This window comes from Cydia splendana, chromosome 3 (genome assembly GCF_910591565.1).
Source record: "Cydia splendana chromosome 3, ilCydSple1.2, whole genome shotgun sequence".
Taxonomy (NCBI): Eukaryota; Metazoa; Arthropoda; class Insecta; order Lepidoptera; family Tortricidae; genus Cydia; species Cydia splendana.
In genome coordinates this window covers 21669506-21684491 of record NC_085962.1, presented here as the reverse complement: position 1 = coordinate 21684491, position 14986 = coordinate 21669506, and the positions used below count along the sequence as shown (strand labels likewise).

The following is a 14986-nucleotide window of genomic DNA, read 5'->3' as shown; positions in this document are numbered from 1 at the left end:
ACTGTCGACTTTGATATCTTTATAATATTTAGAGCCTGGAGAGTCCACCATGTCTACGCTGTCCTTAATTCGCATAGTTTTCTGCACTGTACCGTTAGTATTTGCTTGCACTTTGTCATCTGACTTAGAGAAACATTTCTCCACAGTGTGGCCGATTTTATTACATCGCGCACATTTAAGCAGCGGCTTAGGGCAGTGCAGGAAACTATGACCCCTTTCTTTGCAGTTGTAACACCCTGTACCGTTGGTTGATCTATTGCTATCTACCAGATTTAGGATTTGCCGTGTTTTGACTGACTGATGTAACATCCTATGTATACCCTATCTTTCGCAAATAAATAACTTATGACTTATGACGTATCGAAATTCCTATTCCTAACATTCGATCGATCAGATTGGTTGGTTTGATTATAATCCCTATTACTGATCAAATATTGTAAGAGCTGATCGGGATGGGTACAACGTAGTGCCAAAGCCCCGGATTTAAGTGTCTTGTCCGTAATACCATGTATTATGCACTCAGCTGCGCGGGCATCTACTATCTCGCATCGATTCACCAGACTCAACTTCTCATAATAGTACACCTCTATGGACTCATTGTACCTACTCTTCCTCATAATCATATCCTCCAAGGTCTGGCCATAGTTTTGCTCACATGGGAAAACACTCAACAACTTATCTTGCCACTCGGCCCATGTAAACAAAATACTATTCAGACTCTCATACCATGTTTTGGCCAAACCTTGAAGTTTCTGCATAGCAAAATACGTAGTTGTTCTTTCATCCCACCTGTACACCGAGGCGCACTCGTTCACCTTCTTCAACCATATATCCATCCTCTGATTTTTTGATGAAGGATCAAAATTTGGCAATATATTCTTATGATCGATTTTCTGTAATGGTTGGGGTGCGCCTTGGTTCACGGGCAACGATGCTAGACCGTCTCGCAGATTTTTAAATATATCGAATAAATAATTATTTGAAAAGGAAGGGCTACGTGACCTGTTAATCCGTTCTTCGGTGTCAGGCTGTCGTGATCCGCGCTCAGCTCGACGCTCCTCATCCTGGCCCCTCGCTGACACGGGGATGCTTCGATGACGGCTGGCCGCTTGAGATGAGCTGGCGCGCCGCGATGATTCACGTAGGTCTTCGGCAGCACGTACGCGGTTGCGCTCACGCCGTACTTCTTCCTCCAGCATCCGTAGTCGCTCGCGTCCCAGATCCACGTCCCGATCCGGCCGGTGTCGACTATTGCTTCGGCTTTGCAGGCGACTACGGCTCCGGCTCGCGTTCGAGTGTGCATCTCTTCGTCTCGGAGTCACGAGCCTTCGTCGGTGGCGGCTCTGACATAGTCTGAAATCTCACGTCAGAGGATTTTAGAATCTTATAGCTAGACATAAGGAAGCAAACTACTAAGTTTAAGGTAAAAGATCCCATTAATCAAGGAAACGAATGATCAAAGCAATAACGGTTCATATAAATAAATCACAACACGACTTACTTGAAATATCATTACGTTACACAAGTTCTTTGCTCCAACAATGCTATTAAATATAGAAAGGTGTTAACGTTCACTGGATTACAATTTAATCTGTTCCATTGTTGTCCGGGATTCGAACCCGATTGATGTATTAACTACTGTAACTTCAGCTATATAAATAAGGTATAGTATCACTAGGCTTAATTTCAATCGATAAAATAAGTAATCGAACGAAAATACTACCCACTTTCTATCGTAAAATGATATGAACACTAAATAGCATTAACAAAGAAATCGTTTGTTAAATTTAAACTGTTAACGGTATATTATAGCAATAACCACGGTTGAGATTTTAAACTAACATCACTAGGTAATACTTAAACTTTATCGTTAACTTTTAAATAAATAACGTTCACTTGAAATCACTTCGCACAAAAATAGCTTACTATTGGGGCGTGTACTTACGTTTTAACTGTTCATCCCACTTCTGAAATATGAACGACCAACTACTAGGCACCGGAACAAAGGAAAACTCCAAACGGTTAGATTAGGAATGTTTATTCAAACTACTTGATTACATTCACTTGTTTAATACTCTAGACGCTTAAACTCAACATCCATTTACTTTATTACTCTAGACACTTAAACTCAACATTCGTTTACACATCAATTAATTAACTTAGCTAGCTAGCAAGCCTAGGCAACCTAGGCTACCCACAGCCGTGAGCACGTCACTCCGAATAAGCTACCTATTTCCACGAACGCTCCAAACAGAATGCACGGTTTGATCAACTCCCGACCAAGAACCGTTGCCAATATGGCGGGAAAATAGAGCCTCGCGATTGGTGGACGACATCGCGTGATATCGATGACGTCAACCAATCGTTGAACGATATTATTCGCCCGCCAAGACATCATCCAATCACGTTATAGCGATGTTGCCAGAAATAAACCATAAATGTTACTAGTGTAAACCATAAATCATTAACTAAATAAGACTATTGAAAATAAATAATTGGTAAAATTGATAAATATTCAAAATAACGTAACCTAACAACATGGAAGAAAATTCGTGATGTAATACTTGTAATTTAATCTATCCGTCTGGATTCAAAACAAGATAAACAGACGTGAAGATTATGCCTCGTGGCGTCAGACGCGAATTAATAGGTGTGTCTACAATAAAGGTAAACATATACCGTACACGTGAACAATGTTGCTAAGGCGCGGCGATACAAAACGGCGTTTTGAATAATTCCGGAGTCGCGTGCCAAAAATTTAAAATTGCAAGAGTATGTTTATGGAGCCGCGTGAGATTCCCGCGAGCCGGCCCCCGGGCGCCATTACTCCACAACACATGCTTTTAAACTAAACCACCATTAAATTACACACACAATATTACAAAAACGCTTTTCCTCGGAGACAACGAGAAGTGAAAAACCTCGTGTATTTTGCAAACGCAAAGTTGAATTAAAAGTTAAGAAACTTGGTTAATACCTATTGTTATTTAAATAATAAATAAATAATTATTTATTTCAGAAATTAAATTTCCATAATATATTAGTAGCTTATTATCTCCTTTATTCAATTAGGGTCTTAGGTTAGGATTTTACAATGTGAGTATAAAAGTAAAATATAAAAACACTTACAAAACATAACAAAAATATATAAACACATTATAAAAAACCTAACCTAGGGTGCCGCCGGCAGCGGGGCAGGGTCCAAGGTAGTAGCTTATTATTATTACTCTTAACCTATGTTAGTGACTATCTATGTTACGAGTATCCCAAGTAGCACAGATAGCTCTATAACTACTCACTTTTAGTTCTATCTAACGCTCTGTGCGTATTAAGACACTTATAAGAGCACACTCGTGGTCCTACAGCTGTATAATAGATCTCAGTGATATTTATATAGCTTAGGGCCGATTAAAAGCTGCATTACGGCTCTGAAAACTACCATTAATACGCAAAGAGTGATATAAAGGTATATTTGCTACGACCCTATACAGCTTTAAGGGTTATCAAATGCTTTAACCGTTATAAGGTCTGTTTAGTGGATAAAATTACGCCATGTGCTGTATAAGGAGGTAATTGTGGACTTTTATTACGTTGACTTATTAAGGGAGCACAAGTGAACTATTATGAAGCTAATAGACGTATAATGGAACACATGTGGCACATAATACAGCTTGTCGCTTAACATGTTTACCACTAAGCAGCTTTTATTACACTGACTTTTAAGGGAGCACGAGTGAACTAATATGAAGCCAATAGACGTATAATGGAACACATGTGACGCATAATACAGCTTATCGCTGAACGTGTTTACCGCTAAGCAGCCTTTATTACGCTGACTTTTTAAGGAAGCACGAATGAACTATTATGAAGCCAATAGACGTATAATGGAACACACGTGGCGCATAATACAGCTTATCGCTGAACATGTTTACCGCTAAGCAGCTATTATTACGTTGACTTTTAAGGGAGCACGAGTGAACTAATATGAAGCCAGTAGACGTATAAATGGAACACATGGGGCGCATAATACAGCTTATCGCTGAACATGTTTACTACTAAAGCAGCTTTTATTTCGCTGACTTATTATAAGGGAGAACGAGTGAGCTATTATGAAACCAATAGACGTATAATCGAACACATGTGGCGCATAATACGGCTTAGCGCTGAACATGTTTACCGCTAAGCAGCCTATTATACTACCATTGGGACTGTCTGCATAGCGGCTGTTAAAACGTTCATAAGATGCCTTATAACTGTTTAGAGGTTCACTAGTGTATCGAAATAGCGACTTGGACTTTATAGTGGTTCACTTAAGTATCTTTATCAGATATATAACAGTCGTATGCTGCATATAAGAATTTTAACGGTTCACGTTGCTTTTTAACATTGACCGCCATTTTATTGTATATAACCTACAAGATTGAAATTGCTTTTCCAACTTTTAAGGGTAACAATATGGTTTTGTGCCTGAGTTCTTAACCTAAATCATTAGTTTAGTACTTTCTATAACGTATTATTAACTTTTTATCTCATAATTCTGTCCAAACCACTGAAATAGTTTTTACACATAGCTTATTTATATCATTAAAATAAATAAATACTGATTATTTTCGTGGCGCACTGAAATTTTCTTAGATAATGTATATATATAATGTCAATAAACTTGCATTCCCAAACATCTTTCTCGCATTAATATATAAAAGATCATCTACAAACATTTAACTAAACACTTTAACAAAATGACTTATGGTGTCGTTGCGCTTAATGTTTTTGCTTCAATATAAATATGTTCACCTCTGCGTTCGTCGTCACTATACTAAATATAATAGCTGATTTTTAAGGCAGAGGTGTAAAAGTATGTTATTAATTATCTTTTATTCAGCCCAATGTCAATATTTCCCGGTATTAGGGCGCACATGTGACATATTAGCTGAATAAAGGGTGGTGGTGGTCTCTTACCCAGCCAATATACACCTCTTATAACTCCTGTTACCCCTTATAATTCCGTTAAATTGCTGCTACAACGCTCTTAAGTAGCTATGTGAACTTAAGGCTGCCTAATTTGTGCCCATTTAAGAGTTATAAAAGCTGAAAAGACGCTTATACAGCTCTTATGCAGCTTTTATATTCCAGCTTCAAGCGTATTCGTACTTCATTATGCGGCTGCTATACAACTAATCTGTGCTACTTGGGATGTGCTTTATTTAACTTCTATATTCGACGACCGGTCTGGCCTAGTGGGTAGTGACCCTGCCTACGAAGCCGATGGTCCCGGGTTCGAATCCCGGTAAGGGCATTTATTTGTATGATGATACAGATATTTGTTCCTGAGTCATGGTTGTTTTCTATGTATTTAAGTATTTATATATTATATATATCGTTGTCTGAGTAACCACAACACAAGCCTTCTTGAGCTTACCGTGGGGCTTCAGTCGATTTGTGTAAAAAATGTCCTATAATATTTATTATTTATTTATTTATATACATGTAGGCTACTCCAGTACTCCCAGAAAGCGCCATCTATCCTTTCTGCTACAGTGGCTAGGAGACTGTTGGCGCTGCCGCGTACGCGCCGCACCAGCGACGCCACCCGCTTGCGCATGATGGCGTGGAAGCCGTCGGTGCGCGCCTCCGCGAACATACCGCTAGCGCTGCAATAGCGCGGCAGCCCCAACAGCATCCTAAAAACGTTGTATATTAAGCGTATTGGACGCGTAGGGCGCTGTAAGTTTTTTGAGTAAAGTTGATCCATAGGCTGCAGGTGTAAAATGACTGGCAGTACGCCTTAAAAAGGGTGATTTTAACGTTGCTAGTACACCTTGCGAACCTACGAATCAACATATTACTTCTTACTGCCAGCGCCCTACGCTCCCTTTCCACGTCTACGTCATCTTTTAGCGATGCGGTTACCCAGTGTCCCAAGTACTTAAATTCTCTTACTACTTTAAGAGGAGTGCCATTCAGTTAAAGTTTGAGTAGGTATGCTTACAATTTACTGACCGAAACTAACTTTTAGGTTTTTATTTTGCAGCATTCAAAAATGGGGACTTCACAATATTCAAGTCTGTATTCTTAACGTTTAACTATATGTTTTAAACTTACATACTCATTACCGGGTACAATAACAAACTAACTTAATAAATTCTACCGAACGGTAATGGATTTTCCGGAAAACGGAGATTAAGAAATGTAAGCAATAAACCATGGCAATTGGTGTTGTATTAAAGCAATGCCATTTATTTCATGAATCATTTTAATTAAGGTGTATTCGGGTAATTCCGAATGTCGAAAACTGTCGGATAATTCCGAAAAGAGACTTTTAGTATGATGGAATTTTGGGTGATTTTCATCTGAAGTAAACCTTACCCAATATAATTTCATATGGCAATAATTGCAGGAAAATTCATGGTATAATTTGCTTTTTTACCATTGTTTTGGTGTTTAAAGAAAAATACAGATTGCTGCTAATCTAATTCGGTCGTCGGGTCAGTAAATGCAGTCTTTCGCGACTCAACATTCTAACATTTATTTTAGTCTGTGATAGGCGTAAAGGAGCCCTTTTTACATGTCCCATAGCAATCTCAATTATACGGCCGACCACCAATACCGGTGTAAAATTTTATATCATCAGACTGACAACACTATAATAAGCTGTTACGTATTTTTACACAAAAAAATGTTGAATATGTAATCGTGTTTTTGTCCGCAGATCGTGGTGGAGCGATGGTGAAAAGGTGAGAGCGCGCGGCGGGCGGCGCGCCCCGCCGGCGCCGGCGCATGGCACTCGCACGCACACTGAGGTAAGAACACATACGGCCATAGCAGACAAAGACTACAGTATAAAATGAACCTTAACCTTTGGACATTACGAAAATCCATTGCGCTGTCTCATTATCTAAAGCACCCATAAAAAATAAGCCCACAAACAGCATAATGCTTAGAAATAAAGGAAAAGTGAAAAAACTTACTGTCTCGGGCGAGACTCAAAGTCGCGATTCTGGGATACCAGTCCATCATTCTGCCAACTGAGCTACCGAGACTTACCCGATGACAGCGAATATTTCCACCAAATCATTCATAGGTCTTAGGGACGCGCCTAGCGACATGTACCAGCATGTAAGAGCATTACACAAGTACCCAGTGGGGAAGCTAATAAAAACATTTAAAAAGTAAAAAAACATTTCACGGTAACGTTAATTTGCCTGTTATTATCATTGGCGATTGCCCTATAAATAGACAGAAGGTAGTATAAGTTGTGTTGGTTGTGTAGGTGGCTGGTGCGATGGGTGGCCTGGTCTGCGCTGTTGTCGCTGGGCGCCGGGCTGGCCGGCCACGCTCCGCCGCTGACGCCGCCGCCCTGCCCCATGCATTGCATCTGCCTATCACAGTCACAGGTAAACTAAACATCATCTTCATGTATTTAAGAGGGGGGCTATTGTCCGGTGGAGCAATTTCCAAGTACATATCTGTTCATTTTGGTAATTATTTATTTAATTAAAACACTGAGTGAAAGTTTACACAGTCTTTAATCGACGCCATGTCTAGTTCTCGTCTGTGTTGCCACAGATCCTATAATACAGCTTAAGGCAGCATGTAGTTCCATAAACATCCCCCCTCTTTTATTAACATAAAAAAATTGTAGAAACTACGGTAAATCTCACGGTATCAACAAGTGTCCTGCTTATGGGAAGACATGCTATAATTGTAACAAAGTCAATCACTTCACAACTATGTGCATGAAAAAGAAAGTGCATATTGTACAAGAGGAGTCAGATCAAGTAGAAGAGGTTGAGGACATGAGCGACCACTTCTTCATCGGAGTGGCCGACATCGACATGGATTATTCGGGAGATGAAATCACCCAAACATTTTTTGTTAATGGACAACCAACTCTTATGAAGTTGGACACAGGTGCGGGATGCAACATTATGGGTACAGAGGTATGTAAAACGCTATCAATTCCCAAAGAACTAATTAAAATGAGTAAAAAGAAAATAGTACATTGGACAAGAAACGTGTGAGTGTTCATGGTGAGTGTAAATTAATGATTAGACATCCTAACAAAAACACTTACATGGTGGAATTTGTAATTCTTGAGGGTGACGTCCCTACTTTGTTAGGCTGTAAAACATGCTTAAAATATGGTTTCATCATGGTTAATGAGGAACTGGTCAATGTTCATAGTGTTGAAATTGATAATAAAATTCCTAACCTAATAAAAAACTTAAAAAATAATTTCAGTGAGCTGTTTGATGGTGATCTTGGATGCCTTCCCAACACAGTAGAACTGAAACTGAGGATGCAGTGCCTGTGGTGCAGGCTGCACGGAGAGTTCCATTCTCATAACTGCCTCCACCTTAGATGGGTCTGGGGTCACACCTGTCGGTGTAAATTTATGCCCTATATACAACAGTTATTTAACAAAAAACTTGCATTTACTTTCATTGAATTTGATACCATTATCTGATGCTATTTTAAGAACTTTATTTAATTAAAACACTGAGTGAAAGTTTACACAGTCTTTAATTACGAAAGCGACTACCATCTGACCTTCACACCCAGAGGAGAAACTAAGCTTTATTTAGATTAGTCCGGTTTTCTCACGATGTTTCATATATATATATATATATGATACGGGTAATTTACCTGGGTATACCTAGTATTACCCAATACTTTTGGGTAAAGCCCGAAAATTAAATCAACTTTTACACCATTACCCAGCCAGTGTTGGATAGACCTAGGTGTGTACGGGTAAACCCCGAATACAGATTTATGTTGTTTAAATTTTCGGACTTTACCCAAAAGGCTTGGGTAATACTAGTTATACCTGGGTAAACTTAAGTTTAATCAATTTTCTAACATTACCCGTAACATATATGTATATCGTAGATACATAAGTTCCGAAGAACTCATTGTTACGAGCAGGGGTTTGAATCCGCGTCCTCCTTATTGAAAGTCGCACACATAAAAAATAACAAAAATCCAATTACTCACATCTTCAAGTTAACATGTTGTTGAGGATCTTATATTAGATGATTGTAAGGGCTGGTTATTTCATAAGCTTAATATCTAACGAGACATGTCTAGATAATTTTAGATAAATATCCTGTTTTTCTGTGCGACTTTTGATGTTTTTTGCTTGTTTGTTTAGTGTGTTTCAATAAAAGGTGACATTTAATACCTGGAAAGTCTACGGGCTTGATATTGGAACAAAATTTTCCTCTTTGATATAAAACGAAATATACCTACCTCTCGCGTCGAATGATGGTCCCTATGATAGTTCATTTTTGGCTCAAGGACGTGTCAAAATAATATGAAAACCATATATCTAATTATTAAAACTTAATCGGACTCCTATTGGGTTCTAACTATTCTACTTATCTCTAAATCATGAAGTTCGAGTAGAATGTAGCCCATTCCAGATATTAGTAGGCGAAAGGATAATCGCACAATTGATGATGTTATTTATTTTTTCATTTATTTTATTTTACTCCGAATTATTGTAATCCGGATCAAGAATATTTTATGAATAATATATTATCTATTTGATACCTTTTTAAAGTTGCTAAATAACTTAAATATCGTCTGCAAACATAAAGTACGAAAACCGGAGCGATATATTAACTATATTAAGAAATATAAAACTTCGCCGGACGACGATGGGTATTTATTTATTGAGATAAAAAGGCACCTGTAACAATACAGGTCAAGTGTTAACCCTCTGACTAAATAACACATATGTACACTTTCGTGATTATTAAAACTTACAACATGTCGCTGGCCCAATATTACAGGGTTCTATGTTTCACTTTTATCGAACTGAAATTTGAACATTGTCATAGTGACATTAAGTCGAATTTCAACTATCTTGAAATTGTAACATAGAACCCTGTAATATTGGGCCAGCGATGTGCCTTTATGCTGTAGATAGTCTGGAGGTTCGCTCGGCCACTAAATGAACACTATAGCACTGCACAGCACTTACATATATATTATTTAAATAAATATTTTGATCACAGTTACTAGATGAGCGCCTTTTGGCCGTATTTAGGAAGTACAGTACGTTAGAATAAAAATATGTTAATCGATCGAAGTTTGGATCGAACTGAAAATAGAAGTAAGCGAAAGGAATTCCAAGAGGGATTTGAATTTGAAAAGGGAATGTAGGAAGTGTATGGTGCCAGTAATAATAAAGAACTTGATAGTGTAACGTTCCGTTATACGCACCGTTACAATATATACATAAATATCTTTATATAAATACATAAATAAATATAAATATATATGATGACCACACACATCTTCCTATCTGTAGGTTCTTCATCTGAGAGCCATAGTTTGTTTTAGTTTATATTTTAGTACTAGTACCTATAGGCTCTAATGAATTAACTTTGATATATTCTACTAAAAATTTGCAACTTTTATTTTTCTTTCTAAAATAATTTTCAGCACGCAGTGCACCTGTAGTAGCATGTGTCTCGCAGCATTATTACTGCACCAATGTTACCATACCGCGTCATTAAATAAATCTTATGCCGTAAAATCAGGTAGCTTTAGTTCACAACTTACTACTATGGTCCAAATTCAAGTTCCAGTAAAAAATGTATGAGTATTTTTCAAATTCTGTTGTGTAAAATCTTATTTAGATAAAGCGTTAGTATATCTAAGCTCCAAAATAAATGTAACGGGTACAAATCAAAAAGGCTCGTCAATAATCAACGTTAAAAACTGGACCATTTACCTGCCTGAGTTTACGGTACTTTAGATGATTTAAAATTACATTTATGTGACTCAGTTACTTAATTCTCAATCATATTTTTACATAAAGATACCCGAATATTAAGGGAATATTTTTCAAACTGCTTGTCCATTTACTCTTCCTAATTCTGAATATCGCGCGGTATAAGATGGTTACGCTTTTATCGTATTTCATTGTGGACTTCACTTTCTAACAAGTATGTAATTGGAGAGTGAAGATAAAAGTTCAACCAACATACACATTTCTTTTAGGCCGTATCTTTTCTTGGTCACTAGAAGCCACACAAATGTTCAAATAGCCGTGGCCTTATTTCTAAGAAGCAATCTCTTGGCATTTTCTCTCGGGAATCTATTTAGATACTTACGTCGTGAAAAGTTAAAGGAGTTTCTTAATGCAGGCATATAAATCATTGTGCTATTATCTTATTACTGAACGCGCGCCCACGTTTAACGTTTTAATCCATATAATCTTATTGTTTTATAATAAATATTATACCTACTAAGTTACGGAGATTTTTAACATGAAAGTGGACGACCGCTAAAAAACGCATCTAACTCCTCATTTTCCTATTTGGAAATTAATATTTTAGATTAATATTTTTATAATATATTTATATTATTAGCCTATATGGTGTTCCAGTGCTGGGCAAAGGGGAAACCCTCGATCTCCATCCGTCTCGGTTTTGAGCAATCTCTGGCCAGCCGTTGAGATATGCGTCGAGGTCATCTCCGCCTGGGTCTGCCAGATCCTCGCCCATCTTGTAGTACCCACAACGTAGCTATTTTTGTCCACCTCTGTGGGTGCATGTAGCAAACATGGCCGGCCCAGTCCCGTTTCAGCTTGGCGGTCTTAGCTCCAACATCAGGAATGCGCGTTTATAAGCGCAGCGTAGAGTTGCGGACTCGGTCAATCTGTTAAACTCCTAGCAAGCTGCGCTCCATAGCACTTTGGCAAACCTTCAATTGTACCTTATGCCTTTAGTAATAAGGTTTAAGAATTGTCAGTTAACAGTGTGAGCGATGGTACCAGCATTTATAATTGTTTACGGAAGTCCGACATTGTTATATTAACTAACACGTGGGTAAAATTAACGCCAAAGGACTACACAAACTCTCATGTCTACAGTGTAAATTTAATCATTTATTTTAATTAACGGAACAACTTTGTTTAAGCTCCTGAACAGCCAGATGAAACTCGTAACATAATACCATTATTTCCACGTATTCGACTAGGCTAATATATTAAATGAACACTTTCGTGTAGGAACAATACTATTAGTACGACGTACGTTGTAATTGCTTTCCATAATTGGCCTTTATACTTTCTTTAAGGATGACTCACGCTAGACCGGGCCGGGCCCGGGCCGAGGCGTCCGACATGTCATTTTCTATGGCGGCTGATCGGTTACCACGTGGTGATTTCCATAGAAAACAAAGCGCTGGAAGCTCCGACCGGGCCCCGGCCCGGTCTAGCGTAGTCATCCTTTATCGAATGAGTTATGGGAAGTCGTTAGCAACTATGGTTGATCAACAGTTTCGTTTTTCCTTTTAAAATCGAAAGAAAGAGAGAGGGTTCGTTGATTCAGAGTAAAAATAACACGAAAATTCCCATATTAAAAATATAAAATAAAAAAAAAACACCTTAAATAAAATGGTCTAAATATTAGACTAGACAAAAAAATTCAAAATCGCTCTCTTTCTTGATGTGACTGGCAAATCATATTACTTTTTGACAACCGGGTTTTTTAACCTAATTAAACCCCGCTGAATGCGAAAAGTGTACTGAATCTTTTTTGTACAAAATTTTGTGTAAATTATTAACGTTTAACAACATTTTTTGATATTGGCCACCGTTTACGAGTAATTTACGAAAAACTAAAAAATGGGACCTTAGAAGTGATTATAATTAAATTTCCCGCGTTAATATCTCTTTGAATATTGATCCTAGCGAAAATTTGTACTCAATCTTTCTTGTAGGAAATTTTATGCAGATTACTTATGTAATAGAACATTTTTTGCTATGCGCCACCATTTAAGAGTTATTAACGAAAAACTAAAAAAAGGGACCTTTCATATCAAATATCTCACTTCCGGTCAAGATTTCGATAGGACAACTGGCAAATTCGGATTCAGCGGGGTTTAATTAGGTTATTTTTTTTTATTGGGAAACAAACAGCTTTCAATCTTACACAATATGAATTAATATTAATAAAACACAAGCCAAACAGTTTCCACTGGTAAATTAAAACATAAATGCTCAAAGGGAATTGCTTTATAAAACCCGGTTGCCAAAAAGTAATATGATTTGCCAGTCGAAATCGATTTTATGAAAAATATGACCAGTCAGCTTAATGTGTGATTTCAAGTATGTACATGGGTCAAAATCTTTTCGTTATCTTGTTTTTTGTCCCCAAAAAATGTGACGGAGTGTAGCTTTTTGTATGAGATGAAATTTAGATTCATATTTTTCTCATGTAAAATATAATCTATACTGCTAAAGAGACATGCGATAGCACTCGACTTTATTTATTTATTTATTTGATTTGAGATGGAAATACAAGCGTAACAGAGTGGTCAGAAACAAGACAACGAAAATAATTTTGACCCTCATTACATACCTTAAATTACATCTGTAGCAATCACACATTCTTACAATTAGATGAGAATAATCAAAGCATCGATCTATCGCTTTGGCATCCTGTTTTGCGTATTATCTTTTGTTTTTTTGCCGTGGTGTCAGGATCTCAGCAGCGTTTCGCATCTCATAGTATTTTTCAAACAGGAAGGGTACGCTGATAAATGGCATCTCAATACAATTTCGTATGGAGTACATACAATCATAGTATGGAGATGACATAGTCACCGTAATCATCGTATTTGAAAAATACTATAGTCTGGCGACGAAAGGTTAAAAAGTGACGCAGAGCAAGCGTTATAATGTCAATAACCGTGAACATCATACGCCTGCAACTCTGCAGGATTAAATGAGTTAGGTTAAATCTGTCTGTGAATTGCTCAACGCTCGGACCTGAAACGTACCTGAATAATTATGCGATTATTATGGCCCACGAGCTCTGTCAATACTCAATCCAGCGGGAGCTTGCGTTGCGTGCAATTGAAAGTAGATTGCACAATTCTCGACTGCAGGCAAAACAAGGGCACTGCCAGCGGGTAGGCATACAGACTTAAATCGAATTCCTCAAATTCCCGATTTACACATCACTCTCTGTCCCATCCCATTAAAATCATGTTGGTTAAATTTACCATATCGGTTAGTATTAAATAGGTACCTATATCGGATATGGGATATTTGGTCGCAAAATTATTTTAATATTTATATAATTTTCAATAATTTGTAGCGCGTGGCGGTGTCGATTTCCATAGAAATGGAATTATGGCCAAAGTGAAAGAAGAACATGTTAAAAAAACTGAATTTGGCATTTCGAAAGTAGGTAACTATGAATATAATAATAAATATATTTTACAGTACATCTTTTGCTCCATTACGACACATTATTACGTATGTAAGTAACTACGTTGAAAATTTAAAGGGCCAGTCGCAATGCATGTCGATTTAAAACACTCCCTTCGGTTGGGTTTTAAAATTCGTCACTCGTTGCGAATTTCCTATCTTTCGCACTATTAATCCTTGTTTCCTAAGTGTTTTATAAGCCTATTCTAAATATTCTATGGGCCCGATTCGGATTTTGAAATAGACATCTTTTAGACATCACCAAGATACGATAACGATATGTTTAAGATCTAACCTGTCAAATTTGACATTTGCGCGATTCTGGAGATACTGTTGAACGATTTCCACAGGATATGACTTAGAGATCCAATTAACATCTAATAGATATCTTACTCTATCTAACGTAAAAGTGACATTGGTTGCCCGAATTGCGCTGCAAAAGAGAACTAGTTGATATCTAAACTATAACGTATCTAGAATGGATCTAGTACGTGTCGTCTCTTGTGAATATCGTGAAGTTCGAATACGGCAGTATGTAAGTTAATTGACTTAGAACGACTACTGCTATATATGAATACTCGTATACCTACATAGAGGTGACAAAATTCAATTGTTGTTAGGTAGTTAATATCCGATTATATGTGAAGCTTAGGTTCGAAACGATTCAATCAAAATATGGACGTGCGCCAGAGTAGATCGGGGATATTTGGAAAAGGATTAATTTTATCTGCAAAGGGAATATCACACCGGCAATAA

At 37.5% G+C, this 14986-nt stretch overlaps 1 protein-coding gene and 1 long non-coding RNA gene across 2 annotated transcripts in view; both read left to right on the top strand.

Annotated features, from left to right (window-relative positions):
- The window catches only part of LOC134789409 (uncharacterized), a 400206-nt gene that overhangs the window by 194940 nt on the left and 190280 nt on the right, over positions 1-14986 (top strand). The gene's annotated exons all lie outside the window — the stretch shown is intronic.
- LOC134806847 (insulin-like growth factor-binding protein complex acid labile subunit) overlaps positions 1-14986 on the top strand; it is a 285723-nt gene that overhangs the window by 264815 nt on the left and 5922 nt on the right. The window contains exons 2-3 of the mRNA XM_063780248.1: positions 6710-6800; positions 7271-7394. Coding sequence (XP_063636318.1) covers positions 6778-6800; positions 7271-7394 — 147 coding nt within the window. The 5' untranslated portion in view covers positions 6710-6777. The remainder of the gene's footprint in view (positions 1-6709; positions 6801-7270; positions 7395-14986) is intronic.